General features: G+C 44.6%; 1 protein-coding gene across 6 annotated transcripts in view; it reads right to left on the reverse strand.

The window, feature by feature from the left end:
- Positions 1-25426, reverse strand: part of OCA2 (OCA2 melanosomal transmembrane protein) — a 342139-nt gene that overhangs the window by 56502 nt on the left and 260211 nt on the right. The window contains exon 24 of one of the 6 annotated variants that reach the window (XM_055362727.2): positions 74-179. The exons of 4 other annotated variants lie outside the window; for them this stretch is intronic. In XM_055362727.2, coding sequence (XP_055218702.2) covers positions 161-179 — 19 coding nt within the window. In that variant the 3' untranslated portion in view covers positions 74-160. Of the gene's footprint in view, positions 1-73; positions 180-25426 lie in introns of those variants that run through there. One more of the 6 variants, XR_010130935.1, reaches the window with a different exon arrangement.

Raw genomic sequence — 25426 nt, forward strand, 5'->3', positions numbered from 1 at the left:
TACAGAGCGATATAATGGATTTTGGAGATTCAGAATGGGGAGGGTGAGAGGGAGGTGTGACATAAAAACTTACATATTGGGTACAATGTACACTCCTCAGGTGTCAGGTGCACTGAAATCTCAGAATCCACCGCTATATAATTCATCCATGTACCCAAAATCACTTGTACTCCCAAAAGCTATTGAAATAAAAAAAAATTAAACGAAAAAACAGTTACCAGCTTTTAAAGCTTAGAAAATGCAGGTCTATTGATTTCTTTTTTCAATTTGTAAGTCAATCAAGAAAAGAAAATGGCTTACTGCTGTTTCGGAGTGTGATAAAGGCTTACCTTTTTGCCCTCTCTGTAGGGACACAGGGCCGTGGCCTGTCTGGGGTTGGCAGTGTCCATGTGCATTTGCCCCTGTACCTCGGTCTGGCTTTGGCAACATGGCCAAGCTACATAAGCCATATGGACCTCAGCTTCCTGACCTCCAAAATGAAGCTAATAAGACCAGGTCACTGGATATCTAAGTGTCGGTGGAACTTCATAAGAAGGGCATCATAAGAAGGGCTCCTGTTCGCAAGCCCAGCACCTCAGCAAACAGGAGCCCCTCCCCTGCACCAACCTTGTGGCTCAAGGGTTTAATGCTGATTAAACAGGGACAGAATCACTTTATTTTTATTTCAAACCACTTTTTAAAAAATGATCTTGAAGTCGGATTTGTGCATTCCATAAAATAAGTCCATAAATAACGTCCACAAAAAAGTGGAGTATATTTGTTAGCTGACTCTGTACCGATAATGAAGTTGACGATGCAACCATGGGATAAATGGTGGAGTGAAGACCCCTCATCAGTCAGCGGCTTCCGGCAGGACAGCTTATATTTATCAAAAGCCACCACGACCTTCTGCCCATAAAATTACCCAAACTCCTTTTAACAACAAAATAAAGAAGAATACCCCTAAGTATTTGATTCTAAGATTGTAAGTAGTTTCCAAAAGAAAAATCTTTGAGAGAAAATATTTTCTCTGGGCAAGTCAGGAGCACAGGGAGGGGACTGGCATCCCTGACAGGTGCAGACGCAGGGAAGGTGCTGGCCTCCCTCACCGATTTCATGCACAGGCAATGACAGGGGTGGCAGTTTCTCCAGGGAAAAAGTTCATGATAGGTTTTTATATTGACATAAAGAGAAACAAACTTTTTTAAAAAAATATCTTTCATTAAAAAAAGATTAATTAAAGCCAATGATACGTTAAGCTGCATTGTGAAGTGATAAATTCCACTTTGCCCCATGGGACTGTCATTTTAGTTATTATTCATTCCAAGTTCAGAATATAAAACACTTAGCTTCCTTTCCTTTTTTAAAGTTCCCACTAATATCCAATTGCAAAAGGAACCAAAATAGGGCCCCCTTTTGCTTAAAGGGAGAAACATGTGATGTGAGGATTCCCTGGGTGCATACCATGCACATTAACAGGATCTGTCTCTTACTGCGACTTCAGCTGCTATTGTTTCATTGACTAGAAGTAAAATACTAAGGCTGTGCCATGGCCCTCACCCCAGCCAGCCCAGCAGCTGCTTCATGCCTAAGATGCCCCTCCTCCATCACAGGCCTCCTTTCCTCCTCCTCCCCACTCCCCCACATGCCCACTATGGATGCCCCAGAGACTCCCTTCTGCCCCCTCCCCAGGAGGCTCCTGCACCAGTGTCCTACCCCACTCACATAGAGAGGGCAAGAGAGCAGCACAGGTGTCAAGGGTCAGGAGGGGTCGCTGCTGAGAACTCGGTGCTTCTCTGGGCAGAGGAACAAGGAGAAAGGGGCAGGTGCTGCAGGTCTCTGGGGGTGGCATTGCCTCAGCAGTGTGAGAGCAAAGGGCAGAGTCCACCACAGCTCCTGGACCACCGTCACCCAGCTACTCCACATCAGGATGAGAAATGGGGTGCAGGCTCTCCGGGGTCCCAGCCTAGTGGGAAGGGCCTCCAACTGGCCCAGAGGGCCTCTCTCCCCTCCACCCTCCTGACCCCAGCAGGAGGGGCTGACCCACTTCCATCCACTTCTTCACTGGCACCCCCCACTATACACAGGCACACATATGCATCCACATTCACACACACACACACACACACACACACAAATACACACTCACAGCCTATGAGGGAAGAGTGGCCTTAGCCAGCTCAAGTGACATAGAAATGGGAGGAAATGTTCATAGTCTTCTAGGCCCCCACAAACCTTTACTTTCAAAGCAGAGTAAAAAGGAATAAAAGCCATGAGACATTAAAGCTCATTAAAAGGGAACTTTCATCTCCATTCAAGGCTTTTCCACTAGGAGGAAGTATCCATCAGATCACTCAGTTCATAATTACAGTGGCGCCTAGTGGGACACTGAAATTCATGATGTAGAAGAAAGAGGCTTCTCACATATTTCACACTCAAAAGGCTGGAAATAGCAAATCCAATGCATCTTCAGAAAGCACTGATCTAAAGAAACCTCTTAAAACTACAGCCAAGAGGAAAACAATCACCCTGTCCTGCATCTTGTAAAATCTATAGAGAAAAGATGAAGACAGGAGAAAATTACATTTTTTCTTTTTTAATTACTATTTTATTGATACATAGTAGATGTACATATTTTCAGAGTATATGTGGTAATTTGACACATTCATGTAATGTGTAAAGATCAAACAGGGTAATTGGAATACCCATCACCTTAAATATCTATCTTTTCTTTATGCTAGGAATATTCAAATTATTCTCTGAAATATACAATTATTCTTTGAAACATACAATCAATCAATGTTAACTACAGTCACCCTCCTGATCAATGAGAAATGAGGTCTGATTTCTATTTATGTATTTGTACCCACTAACCAACCTCTCTTCAATCCACAGTTTATTTTTTTAATTAAAAAAAACAAGAAAAAACACAGAATTTTGTAAGTAGAAGGAGAAGAATGTGATAATACAGAAGCATGAAAAATATTGAATAAGATAGAAGACTGAAGTGCATAAAATGTATAACAGTAAACAAAAGATAATGGAGATATATTTAAGACATACAATGATGCCCATTGACAAAAGACTGAGGAAGCTGGCACAGAACACTTGACATATTTAGAACAGTAACAAAATTACAAAACAGCTTTCAATCATCCACTGAATAGTCATGGGAAACTTGAAACTACTAAAGTATGAGGTACTTAAAAGGTAAGTTTGGTTCAGTCAATCTTTAAGATTATTGTATCATCATTCTAAGCATAGGTGTGTTCATATTAAAATAAAAATATAGGCCAGGCACCGTGGCTCACGCCTGAAATCCCAACACATTGGGAGGCCGAGGCAGGCAGATCCCTTGAGGTCAGGAGCTCGAGACCAGCCTGGCCAACAAGGCAAAACCCCATCTCTACTAACAATACAAAAATTAGCTGGGCGTGGTGATGGCCACCTGTAATCTCAGCTACTCGGGTGGCTGGCTGAGGCACAAGAATTGCTTGAACCTGGGAGGCCAGAGGTTGCAGTGAGCCAAGATTGTGCCGCTACACTCCAGCCTGGGCAACAGGGTGAGACTCGATAGATAGATAGATAGATAGATAGATAGATAGATAGATAGATAGATAGAGATAGATAGATAGATAGATAGATAGATAGATAGATAGATAGATAGATAGATAGAGATAGATAGATAGATAGATAGATAGATAGATAGATAGATAGATCTTCTTTATGCTAGGAACAGGTAATTTACCCCAAGGAAAATAAGGAGATGGTGTGGCCATCACAAAATCAGCACCCCAAGGGAGAGCAGGGCTTCCTGGAGGGCTGTGGGAAGGGCAGGGAAAACTAAAGGCCAACCATCAGTCCAGTAAGATAACAGAAAGTAAGATAAGAAATTATTGGAGGACATGATTTTAACTAAATGGACGGGGAGAAGCTTCCCATTCGCTGCAATGCCTCTGCCCAGGTGAACTCTGTGGTGCGTCACAGCAGAAGAGACTGGGCCAACCCCGCTGTTCATGTTGCGCAGTCAGGAACAGAGGGAAGGGGCTCTGGGAAAGCCCTCTTGGTGCCTGTGCCCAGACGGTGCATCTGCAGCAGGGCTGGGCAGTCAGAAATAAGCCCCTCAAAAGTAGTTTAAACCAACAGTTATACAATGAGGTACTGTTTTTTACCCACCAAACTAGCAATGAGGAAAAGATGGCATAACATGTTGGTAAGGGTTTAGAGAATAGGCGTCTGTATTCATACCTCCTGGGGCAAGGTGAATCACTGCAACTTCTTGAAAGGGCAATTTGGCAATATCTAGCCAATTAAATAGCCAAGAACCCCTACACTAGCAATTCCACTTCTAATCCCAAAGGCTAGCAAGAGTCTAGACAACACTTACATGCCCACCAACAGATCGCGTGAAATAAACAATGACCCCTCATAGGATGGAACACATGTGACCACGAGCAAGTGGGAGAGTCAGGTGAATGCTGACACACACTGCCTTCAGGCTTTATTGTTAGGTCTAAGACAAAACAAAACAAAAACAAGGTGCAGAATAGCACACACAGTGACCCCCGTGTTTATGTTTTACAAAGAAAATAATCATATTCTGGCTGGGTGGGTGGCTCACGCCTATAATCCCAGCACTTTGGGAGGCTGAGGCGGGTAGATCACCTGAGGTCAGGAGTTCGAGACCAGCCTGACCAACATGGAGAAACCCCATCTCTACTAAAAATACAAAAAAATTAGCCAGGCATGGTGGTGGGTGCCTGTAGTCCCAGCTACTCGGGAGGCTGAGGCAGGGGAATCACTTGAACCTGGGAGGCGGAGGTTGCGGGGAACCGAGATTTCGCCATTGCACTCCAGCCTGGGCAACAAGAGCACAACTCCATCTCAAAAAACAAAAACAAAATAAGAAAATAATTATATTCATTATAAACTATCAATGCTAATTATCTCTGAAAGGGACATTACATTAGAAGGAGGGGAGGGAGGGACAGAAGAAGAAAGAAAAAAATCTTTTTAAAAACATGAACCAACACAGAAACTCAGAATGTTCACGCAGAATCATCGGGAAGTATAAGGCTACGTCTTTCTCCAGCAGCCCTGAGCAATCCACTCTTACCCAGGTAAAATGTTATATCACTACAATTACAAGTTGTGTTTTCAGATACCTGCTCTTCAGATATAAAGTAGCCACCAGGGGCCTTACTTCATTTGTTCAAGAAAGACCAGAAACCATGTCCCATTCGTAAGTATGGGTGGATTTCTCAGCGCCCCAGCTCCCCGACAGTGAAGAACCTCCTCCCAGCCACTGGGGAACAATAAAGCTGCGTGACTTTGCAGGGAAGGTGCCCCATGGCTCTACTGTCCACAGGGCTTTCTCCTGCCCCTTTCTCTCGGTTCCCATAACTCCTCCCTCTCATATCCCTTCATGCCCAGGATGACAATACCCTACAGCTACTGAATTTTCCCTTGCCCACATCCTTATAAATATTCCCCGTAATCAGAAATTTCCCACTGGAGCCACCCTCTGTTTCCTGCTTGGACATGGCCTATAGGAGCAGGAGGCTTCTCTGCTCAAAGACTTCCGGTGACAGCCTCTGAGTGACACCAAAGGCAATGGCACCCCACCACCCCTCACTGCCCTCCGGAGCCACCCACTGCAGTGACTGATAAGATGGGCTGATCACACCCAGCAGAGTTCAGGCCTCCCTTCCCCTGTGTCTCCGCTCAGGTCAGGCGCTTCCTAGGAAAGCCTTTCTCTGTTCTCACCACTTACTTGACCTGATCACAAAGCCAAGGCCAGCAACCCAGGCCATGGCCGTCCCTCTAGGCTCTGCGCTCCTGGCATCCTTACTCTCCTATTTACCTGGAACCCACGCTATTCTGTCTGTATTTTTCGCCTTCTTTATTTATGTAGATGACCAGTCTCCTAGTCTAGAATGGAAGCCTCATGAAGGAAGTCAAACCATCCCTATAAGTTTTATTAAATTAATCAGGGAAGAAGAAAAGCAACAATAAACCCAGCTTGCAGCACACTCAGCATTGATCACTAGATCAGCTGCTCTCTGACCTGCTTACTCAGAGCCATCTACTGCCTGTTGCCCCAGAATCCGGCAGACCCTGTTACAAGATTACAGTTTCCCTTAACTGCTCTACAAATAACAACTTGAACATTATGAAATGTTGAGTTTTCCCTTTGAGATATTCCTTCAGTTCCTGCATACTGATGAAACTACTGGCTCAGCTGGTCTGAAGGGTCCCATAGGAGCTCACTCACCAGGAAATGAAGTTTCCACATCCTGATGATTTCATCCTCCTTTCCCCAACCAATCGACCACTCCAACTTTCCAGCCCCTCACCCTCCATGATCCTCTTAGAAACTCCAGCCCAGAACCCCAGGAGATGGATTTGCGGGTCTCCTCCCGGCTCCTCATTTAGCGCCCTGTGATCATTAAACTGTTTCTCTGCTGCAAAACCTGCTGTCTCAGTGGAATGGCTCTGTTACTGCACAGGGGGCATACAAACCTGCTGGTCCTAAACAGAAGGGTCTGTATATAAACTTTGGGGATCCTTATAAGAAGGGCCCACACTTTTACATACTTGAGTGAGATGTAGGTGTCTGTGCATGTGTATGTGTAATTGACAGTTGACTCTGATCATTTCTAGTAATCTAACTTCTAATAAAATGATACATTAGGAAAGGTGATTCAGAAGTCAAAATTTTAAGCCCTAAGAAATGTACTTCTCATTTTCTTCAGGAAAACTGAAAACATCCATTCAATTTAACATTTATTGAAAAACCTACAGCTATTATACTAAACATTATCAGGTACTAGAATACTTTTTAAAATATCATCTCTGGCTGGCACGGTGGCTCACACCTGTAATCCCAGCACTCTGGGAGACTGAGGTGGGTAGATCACCTGAGGTCAGGAGTTTGAGATCAGCCTGGCTAACATGGTGAAATCCCATCTCTACTAAGTATACAAAATTAGCTGGGCATGGTGGTGCATGCCTGTAATCCCAGTTACTCGGGAGGCTGAGGCAGGAAAATTGCTTGAACCCAGGAGGTGGAGGTTGCAGTGAGCCGGGATCACACCACTGCACTCCAGCCTGGGTAACAGAGTGAGACTCCATCTCCAAAAATAAATAAATCAATAAATTACATTAAATCTCATCTCTATCGTCAAGAATTTTACAGTCTAATAGTATAGGAAACTGAAGACATAAAAGAAGGCAAAATGTGATGAATGCCACAAAAGAGTTGTCATGCCATAGAAATGAACAAACCCTGGAGAGTCTTGAGAGGCTTCTGAACATGGGATTAACAGAAGCAGATGTTTAAGCAGGAGCACCTGCGTGGTGCTCCAGGACAGTGAATCAGGTGTGAGGATGCAGCTGGGCAAAACTGAATGGAAAGTCTCTGAGAGACCACGGAGGAGGCTGTTGGGAGAAAACACTCTACTGAGCTCTTGCATTTCTGAACATCTTCTAAGCAGAAGAACTGATTGTCTTTGTTCCAGGCTATCTTTTCCAAGATGCATGCACAGCCCATCAGCCTTGAAATACAGAGATATGTCCCTCTGTAGCAAAAGGCAGGGATGCTTTTTATCCTGTAAAATGGATTTGTGTTTCCTAAGTGCCAAATTCCTCTCCTGACACAAATTACTGCATGTGCAGGTGTCGCCAGACCCAGGTAGGCTTTGGCTCATGCTGCCTACTGTGGCCTGGGGAACAAAGTCCTGAGGCTCATGTCTCCTGTCAGCATCCATGACACTTTGCCCCTTACTAGCTTACAAATAGGGTAAAACTCCTGACAGAGACTACTGAAATACTTTTGTAAAATAAAATGAGAATCATTCTGTTTCCTCAGCTGTTCAATATGGTTAATAATACCTACTTTACAAGGCTGCTGTGAGGACCAACTAAGGAACACACACCCAAGAGAAGGTGCTCAATCCTCTGTGAACCAGCCAGTCACCATTCAAGTCAAAGCAGCAGAAATAGAAGCAGAAGGAAGGCAATGGCCTGCGCAGTAAGCAGAAAATATCATACAGAGACAGATGTCAAATAACGATGTCTAGGAGAAGGGAGCAGTCACATAACGTGTCACAGGAGGCAGGGGACAACTTCAGAGCAGGGTTACAGTAGTCAAGGTACCCCACTGCCTCATCCATCTCCAAGGGAGAAGTAACTGTACAAGCTCACTGTACTGTGGACGCTGAAGACATTTCCCACGAGAATGCCAATTAAGAATTCTGAAACTGATATACATAGTACTGGAAGTGAATGATTAAGTAAACAGATGGTGGATGATGGGAATTAGGTTTCTCCCTGTTGGAGAGGGAGATTACACATGTGCAAGGGGTGGAGGCTAGAATTATCCATGTGGTAATGATATGGACTTGGCTTAACCTAGAAATAGATGGTTTAATTAGAACTATTCATAGACCAATGTATATAAATGTGTGTGTGTGTATACAAACTAGTATACACACATATATTTCTGTGCTCTATCAATCAGCTGAGAGCATGTAGAATGAATGACATTCCAGTATCAATGAGCACACCTAGATCCCAGATCTTGGCTTATAATACCAGTCTCCAGTAAAAGAGAACAAGGCTTCTTGGAGAAATAGTGTATTCTAGGACTGGAGCAGGAAGTATATAAGATGAGCGTGGAACATATTGCAGTGCTCTAAAATAAGGAAGGGCTCACGGAAAGAAAAACAAGCACGATGTTAGCGGCAACACATCAATGGGACACAGGCACCAATGGAGAGCGCTCCCAATGGCCACAACTGGGAAGAAGTTGAGTAAGAAATAAAGCAATATTGGATTATAACTCAAAGCATAAAATAAATATATGAGAGTCCAAACTGATATAAATGAACGACTGAATAAGTAAATGATTGGAGAAGCATAAACACATGTATGTACAAGAATCCCAACTATCTTCTAAAGATACTTCCTCCTCGAGCGGGGAGCAAAGCTCCCTACCCGTTAAGTGTTGCTTGCTCGTGGCAACTTCCCTCCAACCAGCACAGTACAGAAGTGGGGAGAGGAACTCTGCAGTAAAGACACCCGACAAACACTACTTAAGCCCATGATAAGTCATGCTGACAGCACGTACTCTCCACAGGGTGTGATGAAAATGACACTTTAGCTCTGCACTCATTCTCCCCCAAATCCACAACCCTGGTCAAATCATGAGAAAAATGTCAGACAAATCTCACTTTAGTGCCATCCTACAAGACACCTGACCGATAGACCTCAAAACTGTCAAGGTCATCAAAAACAAGGAAAGACTGAGAAACTGTCACAGCTAAGAAGGGACTTGGGAGACACGATGACAAAATGGGAAGTGGGGTCCCGGATGGGGTCCTGGAACAGAAAAGGATATCAAGGAAGAATTAAGGAAATCTAAATAAAGTGTGCACCTTAGTTTATTTTTTATTCAACACTTTATTTTTATTCAAAAACGGCCTCAAGTAGGGCCTATGAGCTGAAAAAGTAAATGGCTTAGATGTGTAAATAATAACGCAGAAGAATAATTTCTCAGTATTCTACTATTATTCCTGGTTACAGACTGTAAGTGGCAATTTGCTTTGGGATTAACCACCTACTAAACATTTCAAGTGCTATAATATTTGTCATCAAGATGGCGTGTGAGTATTCTGTCCTGGGTTGCCAGGTCGGGCAGCACAAGAGAGAGATACACACTGTTCTCCTTGGAGGGAGGTGCAGGTGCCCTCCCTCTACCAGAAAGAAAACAATATTCCAAAACAGTGTCTCAAGTGAGACATTGAGACATTGATGCCTCAATGTCTTAGATATTCTGTAAATTATTATTTTTTAAATGCTAAATTCCTTTCAGAGGCTATGATTTCCAAAGCCCGTAACAACACGAGAAAAGCACCAGTTTCCATTTGTTTGTTTTGTATTAGAGAGGTTATGCACACTCTTAAGATGGTTATTTTACCCCCAGTGAGTAAGACTAATTAATTCATTTTCTGGTAATTCTGCTGCTACCCCTGAAATGTTAATTCAGGCAAGTACTTGTACGAGACAAAAGAGAAATTTCACTGACAATCTTCAGTTGGAACAACACACACATAAAACACACACACATATTACATTTACACCCACATGGGCACATACATGAACATATACACGTGTGAACATGAAAACACATGGATGCACACATGCAGGCACAACTATGCATATGCATGCACACCCACACAGGTATACATGTGTACACACCAAATCATAATTCACACATGCACACATTCACACACACACAATCATGCAGACATGGGCCACACGTGTGTGCATCCACACTACTACACATACATGTGTGCACACTTGCACACAAGTGTGCACACAGACACAGGCTCACATGCATATGTGTATTCACCCACACATGCACACATACACACATAATACACATGCAGGCACACTCATACATGCATACATATAAGCTCGCATACATACAGGCACATTTGTCTATATGCACCCATGCACACCACACACATACATTCACAGGCACATAGGCACATGCACACCCAATACACATGCTCGCATATGCACACACACTTTTACATTTGCAGTACTCTACCTCCTTGTCTGTGTCTTAACAAAATCTTTTTGCATATTTTGAAGTACCATGGATCTGGCAACTTAACTTTCTGTTACAGCATGAAAGTAGCTATGGATAATACATCACTTAATAAGCATATCTGTGTTCCAATAAAACTTCAGTCACAGAAACAAGTGAGCAGCCCATAGGCAGTCAATCCCTGAATAGAGAATAAATACAAAAAGAGAAAAAATGCACCTATCATACCTGTACATCAATGGATTACTACAAGCTGAGCACGTGTGTCATAAAATATCACTAGAACCCAGAGTCCCCTCATGAGTCCCCTAATTCTCACACTCCCCAAGAGGAATCACTATCCTATTTTCTAACAGCACAGATCAGTTTTCCTATATTTGTACTTTATGTAATTAAAATCATATATGCACTTTTTTGTGTCTGGCTTCTTTCACTCAATATTATGTTCTTGAGAATCTTCCATGCTGCTATATATTGTATATCTAATTTTTACTGCTGCTATGAACACTCTAGTACATTCTTAAGTGAAAACAGAGTGGCATTTCTGTTGGGGCTCACCTAAGAGTGAGACTGAGGGTTCATGCAAATGAACCTTTCAGGTGGTAGAAGTAATTTACATTTCCACTAGCAGTGTATATATTCCATTGTTTCATGTCCTTACCAATATTTGCTTCTTTTCATCTTTTTCAATTTCATCATCCAGATGGGCATTGTGTAAAATGGCACTGTGGCTTTAATTTGAATTTCCCTGTAACTAAGGAAGTTCTGCATCTTTTCATATTATTACTGTCTACTGGGTATCCTCTTCTAGCGAAATGAGAGTGAAATTGCTCATTTTTCTATGGGGTGGTCTGGGGTTTTTCCTAATTGATTGGTAGGAGCTCTTTCCATGGTGTCACTATGAATCCTTTACTGGAATACATACTGTAAAAATCTTCTCCCACTTGGTAAATTGTTTTTTCAGGCCCTTAATGGTAACTTTTGATGACCAAAAGGTCTTAAATATAGTCTGATCTTGTTTTATCCTTTACTCTTAGTGCTTTGGGGGTCCTGTTTATCAAATGTTGTCCTATCGTGAGTTCACTAATATTACATTTTGTTTTTCACATTTAGATCTACGGTCCATATAGAAATGATCTGTGTGTACCGAATGAGGTAGGGATAAAGGTACATTTTCTTTCACATGGGTGCCAATTGGCATGGTGCCATATATTCAAAATAAAATTCATTGATACTGAATTGTAGTGTTACCTCTGTCATAAATCGGAGAGCCTTATACGTTTGAGCCTGTTTCTGGGCTCTCCATTCTTTCCCATTGGTTTTTCTGTCTTTGCACTAAGACTACACTGTGCTAATTATTAGAGTTTTATTAGAGTTCTTGACCTCTGCTCATCTAAGTCCTCAAGCATTGTTTTACTTATATGCTAATGAAGAAGAAAGAGGGAAGGAAGGAAAGAATGGAGGAAGGAAGAAAGATAGGTCATGGATTTGTATAAATAAGTCATATGCCGATTATAGTGATTATGTTATTTGCTGTTATAACTGCAGTTATTTAATTTTTCCCAAATAATAAATAAGATTTTCCCAAAATAATAAATCTGCTTAGATAAAATTTGATTTAATGCCATGTTTACCTCATGCTAAAACAACCAGCTGACACAGGGAAACTTAATCATAAAGCAAAAGAAATCAAAAACATTTTAACTGAGTTTTTTAAATTTTCAATTAGTTATTTTAGTATCTTCTAGATACAATCTAAATGAATGATAAACGGTACTGAAAAACACCTTATTCAATTAGCAAAATTAACACTCTCTCCCTCCCTGAAAAAACTCTAAATTCCATATTAGCTCACAGCGCTGCTAATTGTCTTTGAAATTTTCAATGAATTAGTCATGTAGCTGCAACAATAAAAATAAAATGCAATGTTGACTTATTTTCTAATCAAAATGCTCATTTAAAGAGCATTTTGAAGCAACAAAATGATTTACACTGCAATACTAAGGAGCTTAAAGCATATAAGAATGTGAATTAGATATGAAGCTCATCAGTAGCTTAAGACTACAAATAGCAATCTACACACACTTCTCAAACTTTGCAAGCTCAGGGGGAACCTAGCTGTTCTACTATCGAAATGCGTCATAAAATCTTAAAATATTTTTTAACTTTAAAGTGCTATAAAGCCCTATGCAGCCTTTGGCCAGGCGCGGTGGCTCATGCCTGTAATCCCAACACTTTGGGAGGCTGAGGCCAGTGGATCACCTGAGGTCAGGAATTTGAGACCAGCCTGGCTAACATGGCGAAACTCCATCTCTACTAAAAATACAAAAATTAGCTGGGCATGGTGGCAGGTGCCTGTAATCCCAGCTACTTGGGAGGCTGAGGCAGGAGAACTGCTTGAACCTGGGAGGCAGAGGTTGCAGTGAGCTGAGATGGTACCATTGCACTCCTGCCTGGGCAACAACTGTGAAACTCTGTCTCAAAAAAACAAAAGAAAGAAGGAAAGAAAGAAAGAAAGTATGCAGCCTATGACGTGATGCACAAAATAAGAGATAATGATCAAGGGCATCAAGTTTAAGGAAGTAAAAGGAGATCTGCTGATATAAAGGGAGAAAATAATTAAAACAGAGGGGCAGGCACTTATGTGAAATTAAACTGGCAAAACCTAATTTCTTTTGAATAAATACAATTTCTCTCTCTCTCTCTCTCTCTATATATATATATATATATATAATATAATATATATACGTAAAAAATTAGGTTGTCAAAAGACCAGTTCTAAGGACCAGCCTGTCTAAGGCCGCATCTCCGGCCAGCTGCTAGCTCTGCTCTGCACGCAGCACGCTCGCCTAAAAGGCAACGAACTTTTTTTGAAGCCTGCCTCGCACACGACTCAGGCGTGCACACACGTAAGGCCTGTGAAAGGGTGCTGCTCCCCGTCCCTCTGTCGAAGACAGGCCTCCGTGGACGCCAACAGTGAATTCAGCTTGGGGTTGCTTGGTCAGTTCACCTACAAACCCTGCTAGTCACAGGGGGCATAGGCACAAAAATCTCCATCTGCCAAGATAATGCTTTTTCTCCACACTCACGAGTGGCCTTGTTGGGAATTAATTAGGAACTTAGCAGTTTTAATTAAGGTCTGATCTGTGACTTGAATAATGGGCAATCGTTACATTATCATTACATGACAAAATTATCACATTAGACACAATTAAAAAATGGCTCTGGGTGATGCTCTTAATTGAGAAGTGACTGCTTGGTGAGTTGACTCTCCAAGGACAGCCGGCCTCCTCCAGCCACGTGGCCCACACGGAGGAGGGCAGCCCGCTGTGCACCTGCCCTCCCGCCCCAGAGCTGCCAGGCCCAGCAGACGCCTGTTGTGTGCTGCTGTGTGCCCGAGCCCACACGTCAGGAAGCACACGTAGACACAGTTTCCATCCTGAAGGGCTCCCGCCTTGTAGACAAGCCATTTCAACTCAGCAGGGACAGCAGAAATGCTTGCCCCTGCTGGAACACAGAAGGAACCTTAGGCAGGAGGTCCTGAAAGTCTTCAGGACTGAGGAGCACTGAGGGAGGCAGGGAAGCGGCCCTCCTGGGAGTGGCGGGGAGAGGGCTCCCGGCCAGCCTGGGCGCCTGGGCCAAGCTGCCCCCTAGGAAAGGAGGTGGAGTGATGGTGTGGGTCACAGGCTACTGTGGACTTGACCGTGAGCAGAGTCCAGGGAACCTGAGAAGTTCACACAGCACAGACGCCAACCAGGCATTTTAGGGTGATGTCCCCGGCCTCCATGGGGCTACCTTTTGTTCTCCCAACCCCACCTTTGACATCAGTTTGCTCCCATTTCTTCCTCTGAGGCTCCTCGCAGCTCCTCCCGGAAGTGTCCAGCTCCCACAGTGATTGGCCCCACGCCAGTGCCCGGCCCGCTATGCCCCAGTCCCCATGGAAAGCAGCCGGCCAGGACCAAAAGGACCAGGGATATAATGAGGAACCATTTCTACTTTAGCTTCACAGTGCACTATCTAAATTTGTGCAATAGATTCTCCTTCTAAATTAGATCATATCTAAGGAAATAAAATGATTTTCAGCTTCTCAATTCCAGACTATCGACTGGGTGTGAGAGCTGAGAAGATTGCAGAGAAAGCCAGCTAGAACTGAGCAAGTAAATACACGGACTACCCATGAGCCACCATTAGGAGCTTTTTTACATACGTCCATAGGAACCTGGGCTACAGTCCACCAAAATGGTAAGCAATGGCCTGCCCTTTGCCCGGCACAGTGTTCTGGGAGACAGTGGAAACTTCCCCAGGCGCCCTGTTAGGGAAGGTGCAGAGTTGTATATCAGGCAGTTTTCTGAGTGCTTTTACCTAAATGAAAGTTACTGCATTCCATGCCTGTAACAGCATGATGAGGCAGCAGTTGATTGCAGTCTCATTTTACAAGGCACAGAGAAGTCAAGGAACTTTCCACACACACACACAGCAGTAAACAGTAGGACTAGGGTTCAAGCTTCAAGCGCAGAGGCACGGCCCTCAACCACTACACTCCCACAGCCAACTGTGCTATGTCAGGGATGCAACTGGTGCTCTGTATAGACGGAACCCAGGCCTGGACACTGCTTCCCCCTCCTTTCCCCAGCTCCCTGCACTGCTGACCTATCCTTTCTCAGCATGTGGTGACTCTTAGCACACCGACTCCTGTGTTCATGCCTCCTCTGTGGCTGGATCCAGATTCCTCAGGCCCAGCTCCACATTCCCAGGAAAGAAACTCAGGCTGGCCCACAACTCTGTAGATATTACCTTGCAAATGGGGGTGGCAAGGCCAGTGGGCAGATGAGGCCATCCAGATGAACCCCAGCGGCCTAAGGCATTGAGACTCCCCACTGCACGACGCCTGAGGCACACTAGCTATTAAACACCGGAGTGCGGGACTGGGTGCTTTGCACCAAGAAAGTATTTAGCCTTGTGTAACAAATACTTCCCTAACTTATTTGAAAGCACAAAACCCTCATTTTGTGATTCTTCCCTTAACATCCTACAGGAGAACTCAGCACCATCCTCACTGGGCAGCTTCCTGCCCTCCGCGTGGTCTCCCGGCAAGATGCCCTTCCCTTGAGCGGAGCAGCCTGCCCTGTGGGGCTCAGCAATCCATACAGAGCCACCAGCGTGAGACAGTAAGCAGCCTCTCGCAAACGTTCGCCTTACAGTGAGATCCCACGATGTTTTCATCAGTCTATTAAACTCAGCTTCATTCTCCACAGATATGAAACATATAACAAGACAGGAAGCCGGCACATCTGACAATTACACAAACCAAGAAATGGAAAGCATCGAGTCATGCAGGAGTCACACAACGCGAGAGGGGCTGACAGCCAGGACTGGGAAATCAACATCTGATTTAAATGAGGGAAACAAGCTGAACGGCAAGCACCATAAAATTAACTCTCAAAGCTTAGGATTAAGCTGAGTTCTGGAAGGAAGAGCCTGGTGCTCAGGTAATTCCGGGTTTAATATAGGAAAAGAAAATTCAGGACAACACCACCTTCCACAGAGTGCTGATGGAGCTGGGGAGTGCAATTAGCACACCAGCCAAATCCAATGTGCAAGTCATCATACTATTGGGTATTTTATTTGTTCCTTGTAATTGTCATGAGTCACTTAAGGAAAAAAAAAACACATTAGGTTGAGAAAAATACAACAGAAACCATTATGATGCTGTGGGTTTGCCTGAAATGTCCAGCTTACTAGAAGGCAGAAACAAAATAATTTACATTCTGGAAAAGGGGGATATTTTATTTTAAGCTTAGTGGAAAACTCATGCAATATTTAAAGATTGTGAGAGCTGAATATAGACGTATTTAAAATAGGCATAATCATACTGTTGTTTTAATCAGGAAGAAAGTAAATTATCTTTAAAAACGTAAATTTGAATTTCTGAAAATTATTTTCCATCCATGTTTTTGCTTTTTACAAACTGACAGGTTTTTCATAATCTCTTTACATATAGAAACGAAGACACTTGAAATAAGGTCACTGGATAAGACGATCTATAGCACAAGGCACTACTTTTATGGTAAATTCTATAATTATAAATAGATTTTTCCGGCTTCATCTTGTGACGATTTTGTCTTAGGCATTTCGTATCGTTCTTGTGAATGGCAGAGTAGAAAATTAACTTGAGTACAGGTGAAGTGAGGTTGGAGCACATAATTTTCAAGCCTGCATTGGCGCCAGGGCCCTGTCTGCCCTGATTCCTACCTCCCCAACCCCCCACCCCCTGCCAGCTCCCACTCCATTCCCGGCCTTCCTCCCAGGGCTGAAGTCGCCCTCTTTGGAAGGGCTTGCTCTTGGCCAGCTGTCCCTGTCGGGGACTTACAGTACCAATGTTCCCAAGGAGATTTCCACTGTAATCCAAACTCTCCAAAGGATGCAGGCTAGGGACTGACTGCTCAGTGCCAGCATCCCCAGCTACTGTGGGGCTCCCCTCTGAGGGCAGGGGCTCCTCATGGGTCCTCACTCGAAAAGCAGCTGCCCTGGGAACAGGGAGGCATACCTGTGCACTCCTCACTTTTATGTTCAGAGTTCTGCAGAGCATTTTGGAAAGAGGCAGGGGAAAAATTTAAAGAGAAATTCAATTTTTGCCTCAAACTCTCAGCTGTTCTTTGTAAGTTCTTGAGGTCCTGTTGAGTGTAGCTAGAGAGTCCCATGGCCGAGACAAATCCAGTAAAAATCACAGGTCTTTCAAGCTGACCCAACCTCCAAAAATCTGTATTATGAAAAATATCCACCAACTATGATTGTAGAAAACATGGTGATTACTTATCTGGGACAAACTCCTATTCCAGGTCTGGGAAGATGTGGCTTGGGGTAAACCGGTGGCAAGTGATAGGGGCTGGGAGCTCCTGAAGGGTCAGTCTGGGGTTGCACGCTTCAGGAAGAAGACCTGGCTCTCCGTGGCATGAAGTCAGAGCAAAGGCCAAATGCTGGGGCTCTGCCGCCCTCTCAAGCGTGCTAGAAGAGCCGCTGAGACAGAGAAGTCAGAGAAGGGGGCCACCCTGGCTGCTAGCTGAGCACTGTCCTGAAGACATCCTGCTGATGTGACTTCTAACAAGACTCAAATCTGGGAGCAGGCCAAGAGAAACAGCAGCTCACACTTGGGGAGGCAGCAGCCAAGGAAAAACCAGGATTCGGATGTGAACGGACAGCTTCCACTGACTTGAAGAAAGAATAAAATCGACCCACAACAAGGGCAGAAGTGGCTTTAGAGTAGATGACAGATAGATGATAGCTGATGGATAGATGCTAAATGAGTAGATATAGACAGATAGGTGACAGACAGCTAGATGAGAGATGACTGATAGAGACAAGAGATAGAAGATAGATAGATAGACAGATAGATAGATAGATAGATAGATAGATAGATAGATAGATAGATAGATAGATAGAGTGATCAGAACAAATGAAAGATACTTTCAGAAATGCAAGGACACAGAGCATACACCTAAGGACCTGGTGGGAGTCAACCACACCTCACCTAGAATTTGAAGCATAAGACACTTACTTTCTAGACTTCCTTGCACCTAAAGCAGAATACATGGTCTAGGCTTCGTCCATTCAACTCTTCACCTGCCTAGAACTTGTAGCACTAGCTATGCAGTGACAAGGGCCACAGAGACACTGTCAAGGGGGCTGGCTTCAGCATCCACAACAGCAACATGGGGTTTCCAGGAGCAGGATGGGAGGTGTGAGCTGTGGCTGTGGCCAACATGACCTTTGTGCCTGTACTGGATCCCTAGCATCCCTACTGAAATTGGGGAGTCAACCTCAATCAGCATCCTCCCTCAGCATCCCTAATCTACAGAGAGGAAGCACTGGAGAACTTGCCTGTCACATCCTTACCTGATTCGCCACTCTGGCTGGTGCAGAAGATAGATAGTGCCTGGAAAAAGTAGATTATGGAATCCAGTTGCAGCTATTTTAATATAAAAGATTGTCTTACTGAAAATAGCTGATACCCTCTAGGACTATCACACACTATTTCAACTGGCAAATGCATTTTTCTCTCATAAGCAAAGAATACTATAAAGCAAAGATATTATAAAGATGTTAATTCTCTTGAGGTTATTTTAAGGTTTATTACAATCCCAATCAAAATAATAATTGGCTTTTTAATTAATTGAAATGATATGATTCTGTAATTCATATAAAAATATAAATAAGAACAGTCAGAAAAACACTGATAAGGCAAAGTACTTGCCCTACCACAGAGTAAGCTTATAAAGTCCAAATAATTTAAACATCATGGTATGTCACTGACCCCATAAAACACAACAAATGGCCCACCAACATACTCAAAACCCCACGGGGATTTTTTCATCATAAAGGTGGTTTGTGAAGTCAGTGAGATGAAGTCAAACGTAGTAATGAAGAGCTTTGGGAGAGCCGGAGACCCATGTTTTATAGGTGAGCTGCATCCATGTCTCACCATACATAAGCATGCATTCCAGATCAAAATGGATGAGATTCCAAATGTTCACTTTTAAAAAGCTGAAAATAAATAAATTAAATACTTAAAATAATAAGATAGAAAAGGAGTACAAATATTATTTAAAGAAGGATGAATTGGAATAAAAAACTGAAAGTGATATAGTTAAAACGTCAATAACAAATTACATAAAGAGTAAAAGGCCAAAAGTCTCTTTTCTGAAATTTCTAATACAAATATCAACTTCTGGGAAGTTTCACTAAGGGAAAAAGAGTGTGTGTGCATGTGTGTGCGACTGTGTGTATATCAACTGAGAGGGGAGATTTGATCACAGATACAAGGACAAGTGAAAAGCTTCAAGTCATTTCACAGCAAAATATAAATAACTAAAATTGATCCATGCAGAAAACATGAAACCTGACCAATTCAATAGCCAGTGAGGAGACTGGAAGACTGGTTAACAATCTCCCAGTTAAGAAGATGTCAGATTCAAATGGGGCTATAATTTCCCTGTTCCAAGTTACATACATATAGAAAGTTCCCCAATTCATTTGATGGAGCTACAGAACCTTCAAACTCAAATATAATACAAAAATAAAAGCTGTAGCCAATTTTACTTATAAGTATAGATATAAAAATGCAATAAAATGGGTCTGAGCTCACACCTGTAATCCCAGCACTTTGGGAGGCCGAGGCAGGCGGATCACGAGGTTAGGAGATTGAGACCACCCTGGCCAACATGGTGAAAACTCATCTCTACTAAAAATATAAAAATTAGCTGGCTGTGGTGGCACGTGCCTGTAATCCCACCTACTCTGGAGGCTGAGGCAGGAGAATCGCTTGAACCCGGGAGTCCAAGGTTGCAGCGAGCAGAGATTGTGCCACTGCACTCCAGCCTGGTGACAGAGCGAGACTCCGTCTCAAAAAAAAAAAAAAAAAAAATCGGTCTGAGTCCAGTGAGTCCAGGCTCGCCCCTGGAATAAAGCTCAGTAATGGAGCTCCAGCAAAGCAGCTGCATTTCGGAAATTTCCAGGGAACACAGAGCAAAGGCGTCGACAGCGCTGAGCAGGCACAGACTACCCCACCCTCTGCGGACCTGCCATGCACGTGACCCGATTGTTTTCAGCCCTCTCCTCCTGGGAGGCATTCCTGTGCCACACACCGGAGGTGTTGCCATGGTGACTGGCCTAGGCACTGGGCTAGATTCACACTGTGACAGTCAAGGCCTGTTCTGCCAGCCAAGAGTGGGCACCCAGCTCAGACCAGCCAGAGCCCTTCCAGAGGGAGCATGTCTGGGTCTGTCTCTGGAGCTGCCTGCGGCCGTTCTCTACCACAGGAAGGAATTCCCATGCGGGGAGAGGCAGAGACGAGAGGTGGAGAGAGCACAGCCTGGCCCCTGTTGCTCCGAGGCCCAGCTAGACACTGCCCATCCAGGCTGCTGAACCCTCTGGTCCATGTCCCCTTCTGCCCAAGTGAATTTGATTGAGGCGTCTGTCACCTGCAGCCAAGAGCCCCAGCAGCGTGTCTGCATCCTTCTCCTCTTTCTCCCCATAGATAGCACCCAGGCTGACGTCCACTGCCCGCTCCCGAGGCCATCTCCAGCCCCCCGTGCTCAGGCGCCTTCTCTCCCTGAGCATTCACCACCCCCCTCTCTGCCAGAGACTCCTGCCAGACCTCTATGCTTGCACACTCGCCTGCCAATCCAACGTCCCTCATGCAGCCTCACCAACGTGGACTGGAACATACTCAAGACGAAACTCTGCATTTCTCCTCTAAACTGAGCCTGCACCTGATGTGCCTTTGAGTTTTCATCCCCTCATGGCTCACATCCACGTTGTCCACCTCCAAACCTTACCCCACCGGCCCCCTTTCCCCACCTGCCCTGCACACACTGGCCCCAAGCCTCAGCCTCTAACCTGGCCTCCCCGGGGCCACTCGGTCCTCCTCTAACCTGTCCATTCCACTGCAGGGAAGAATGGTCTTTGTAAAAGAAAAATCGCATTGCAGGCTTTCCTGCTTAAAACCCTTCCCTGCACTCCCACCACCTGGAGTGAAATCCAGCCTTTTTGCCCATCTACAGTCTCCCTCCCCCGGGTGCCTTCCACCATCTTCAGCGCCATCCTCTTGCCCTGCCATCAGGGATGCTGGCTGTTTCTCCTCCTTGGGGAAGTCACACAGCTCACCTGCTCAGGGCTCTTTGCTATCTGGGAACCTCAGTGCCGTTAGCACAGTACCACTGACCCACACTGGGGATGGCTCATGGGGTCTACGTTTAGCTGTGTTTGCTGCTCCTCCCTGGTGAGTCTCCAAGTTCAGCACACAGTATCTGCCTGCTTCATCACTGAGCCACTGAGGCCTAGTTCTTGCTAGTTACAAAGCTGTGTTGACTTCATGGATGACTATAAAAGAACAAACATTTTAATACACTGACTATTCATGAAATATGGCCTGATTAAATATCTGATAAATTTTTTTCTTTTTTTTGGTCGCCTAGGCTGGAGTGCAGCAGTACGATCTCGGGTCACTGCACCCTCTGTTTCCCCGGTTCAAGCGATTCTTCTGCCTCAGCCTCCCCCAGTAGCTGGGATTACAGGCATATGCCACCATGCCCAGCTGATTTTTTTGTATTTTTAGTAGAGACGGGGCTTCGCCATGTTGGCAAGGCTGGTCTCGAACTCCTGACCTCAAATGATCCGCCTGCCTCAGCCTCCCAAAGTTTTGGGATTCCAGGCATGAGCCATCATACCCAGCCTGATAAATTCTTTAGTTACCCCTAAATATACAACCTTGTAAAGAAACGTCCATCTGTGTCAGCATGTCTAAACGCATTATAAAAAAAGTTTTATCTTATTGTTTTTCAAAATAGCATATCCTATAGAGGAAAGTTTAGGCCAAGCTTCCTTTACTTCAAAAATTTAGCCAATCAATATGCTATCATGACAGTACACATGTGGAGCTGGCCGCATTTGGGTCATCCATAAATGCGGAGCTGCAGTCCATTGTTTATGTTGTCTGGAGGTTATGAGATAAGCACCTTGTTTGCTGAGATTGTTTTAGAAGAAGACTAAAGATGTGTTGGGACTCTCCTGACCCCACTGCAGCTTACTGCACTTTATCAGGACATTTACTCTTTAGTCATTCTAAGTCTTTGAAGTCGCTTTAAGGCTTTTTAAGTCGTTTTACATTATTTTAATGTACTTATTTTTTTCTGGGTTCCCTAATGGTTGAAATTAAGGATTCTCTGCCATTAAATTAATAATATACCAAAAACAAGTTACATAAAAGCAATCATTTAGGCCACAAGTGGTTCCAATGGATTTCTTTCCAGTTATAGGAAATTTGATCCGTGGAAAGGCAGACAGAAATTTCCCCTTAGACAACTCTATAGCATCATTTTTCAACTTTATAGTCTAGCGTATAAAGAAACACTGACAGCGAATGGCTTCTCCGGAGATCTCACCCCAGCATCCATGGAGGATCTCTGCATGCAATTGTGCCGTCATCCGTAAACACCGCATTGACCCACCATCAAGCAACGCAGGCACCTCGAGGGCCCTTTGACTAGTGATGGTAGAAGAATAAAAATATTTGGTCTTTGTCCCCATTCCTAGCACAGAGCTCCTAAAACCTTTGGCATTTCCTGAGTGGTAAGAGTGACAGGAATTCCTTTTGTTCTAATGAGGCAGCTCTTGGGGGCCCTAGATGGCTTCAGGAGGGGACTGGTTGCCAGAAAGATCAAGGCATGATTAGAAAGTGAAAACTGACAGCTCCACCATCCGTCCCCACACCAATCCTCAGGGAGAGAACCAGGGCTGGAGATTGAGCCAATCACAAATGGCCAATGATGTAATCAATCATGCCAATGTAATGAAGCCTCAAACCCCCTAAGCAGTGGAGTTCTGGGATCCTCCATGTTGGTGAACGAATTCGTGTGTCAGGAGGGTGGTGCATCTGCACTCCATGGGGACAGAAGTTCCTGCACTTGGGACCCTGCCAGAGACCTCACCTATGCACTTCCTCATCTGGCTTTTCATTTGAACCCTTTATAATACCCTTTAAAATAAGTAGTAAAGGTAGGTAACGTGCTTTCCTGAGTTCTCTGAGTCATTGCAGCGAATTATTGAACCTGAGGTGAGGGGTTGCAGGAACCCTGATTTGTAGCCAAGTTGCACAGAAGTGTGAGTGCCTGATACCTGTGACTGATAGCTGTGTCTGAATTGAGGGCACTGATGAGGGACGGAGCCCTTAGCCTGTGCTCTGACAATAGCTCCGGGTAATTGGTATTAGAACTGAATTGAATTGTGGGATACCTACTTGGTGTTGGAGAATTAAAGGATCAGCTGGAGTAAGGAGTAGAAAAAGCCACTTGCTGGTGCTTGCAGAATGTTGCTAAGTCAGCCCCTGTCACCCACCTTCCATGGTAACTAGTGGCTCCTGTCAAGGCTGGGGACTCAGCCGCAGTAAACACGAGGCGCTGCACAGGCACCTGCTCCTCATGTTGACAAGCGCCATCTCCTAACTGCTGATAAGTGAACCACAAGCTAAGCCAACGGGGCAATGCACCACACTCATCTCAGACCTAGGACATTCAGCAGCAAGGAGGCCTGGCTCTTGATACAGCCTCCAGAATAGGAACTTGGGCCTTCCAGACGTAACGGGATGCAGAAAGCAAAGATTAGTCTATGATCCAACACTTGCTGCTGCAGCGACCGCAGTTAACATGAGTCCTTGAGAAAGATCAAGAAGGGCAGCACATTTCTTTGGGCCTTTGTACCACTTAGGGCTCTTACAGCTACAAGTGACAGAAAACCCAACCCAGAATGGCTAAAGAAAAATGCAATTATGAGATCATATGGGTTACAAGTCTTGGGCAAATAAAATGATGCGGCAGGTTGCATTTCCCAAATTCTTCAGCACTAATATATTCCATCCCACATGATTTATCCCACAGCCCTGACAGCGCACTTTCCCATCAAGAAGCTCCTTCCCCTGTTTCTGGGGGCCTGTGATGCAGGGAGAAGTCTGAGGCCCCCACCGCCATCCCAGCCATGCTCTTTGGGCCCCCACAACCTGGGCAGGAGACATAAGTGAGCAGCCTCCAGATGATTCTGGCCTCGGCCTCTGCCAGCTCTGGTGATCCCCAGTGGAATAGGACCAGCTGCCCTTTCAAATTCCATGAAGACAGTAGAGTTAGGTGTGAAATCGTCACTGTTGCTTTAAGTCCCTGCATTTTGGGATGACTTGTTAGGCAGCCATAGTGAGTGGGACAGGTGACTTTACCAGGGCCTTCCCCTTGGCTCTGGTGCCTCAGGCGCAGGCCCTGTTCTCAGGCTCCTGGCAATGATATGCAGTGGCGTTGGCCTCTCATCATCACCCCCGTCAGTGTGAGGCCCTCATTCTCCAGCACCTCAGTAACAGTGTGCTGGGCCGATCTTCTGTCGGCTCTGCGCCATCCTCCCATTCTCCCCTAGTGGTCTGCGTGCCTCTCCCAGTACTGAGGTTGTGGGGCATTGCTTCCTGAAAAGTATACAGTGGAGGGGGGGTGGTCACCCCGAATCAAAGTGGAGCCATTTTGAATAACAAAATCACTACATGGTTAACTAGAACCTCTTCTGCACCAGCTCTCCTGACACCCTCCTGACAAGTATTTACAGCTCTCGTGGCTCTCTCAGACTGTCCAGGACTCTCTGGCCTTCAGGAGCCTCAGACAGCCCTGCGATGCTCCTAGCTCTCAGCTCCTGCCCCACTCATTGTAACCTTTCTCAGGGCCACTGATTAGAAGGGTTCAATATACAAATCTACCCACATGGCATTATCCTAAGGCTGAAGATTTTACGTCGAGGTGCAAACCAACAGGAGAGGTTCTTTGAGTTTACATTAAGGGAGGAAAAAGGGCAGGGGGTGAGTGGCTTTAAGTTTTCCTTCAGACACAGAGGATCGGCCTGCTTTGAGAAGCCTAAGGCCCATTTCTGCTCTAACCAGATGAGAGCTGCAAGAAAAATAGCCTGTTTTTCTCTTTCTTTTCTTTTCTTGTCTTTTCTTTCTTCTCTTTCCTTCCTTCTTTCCTTTCTTTCTTTCTTCTTTAGCAAATGTAACATGTGGATGAGACTAACTTTGAAATTTACGTTCAGAAAATATTGATCTCACATTCATGATTTTTAACCCTCAGGGGAAAAGAAAGTATTTGACTCTGGTTCAGTGAGTTTACAGCACTGTGATCAATACAGAGATTAACCTTTGAAAAGCCACCCAATATTACATTAGCAACTGTTTTGACCTTTGAGAAAATATGAATGTCTGCCTGGCTACCCTTGAAGCAGCAGACAGAATGAGGGCTTTATAAATCTACAAAG

The sequence above is a fragment of the Gorilla gorilla genome, chromosome 16 (genome assembly GCF_029281585.2).
Source record: "Gorilla gorilla gorilla isolate KB3781 chromosome 16, NHGRI_mGorGor1-v2.1_pri, whole genome shotgun sequence".
NCBI classification, from domain to species: Eukaryota; Metazoa; Chordata; class Mammalia; order Primates; family Hominidae; genus Gorilla; species Gorilla gorilla.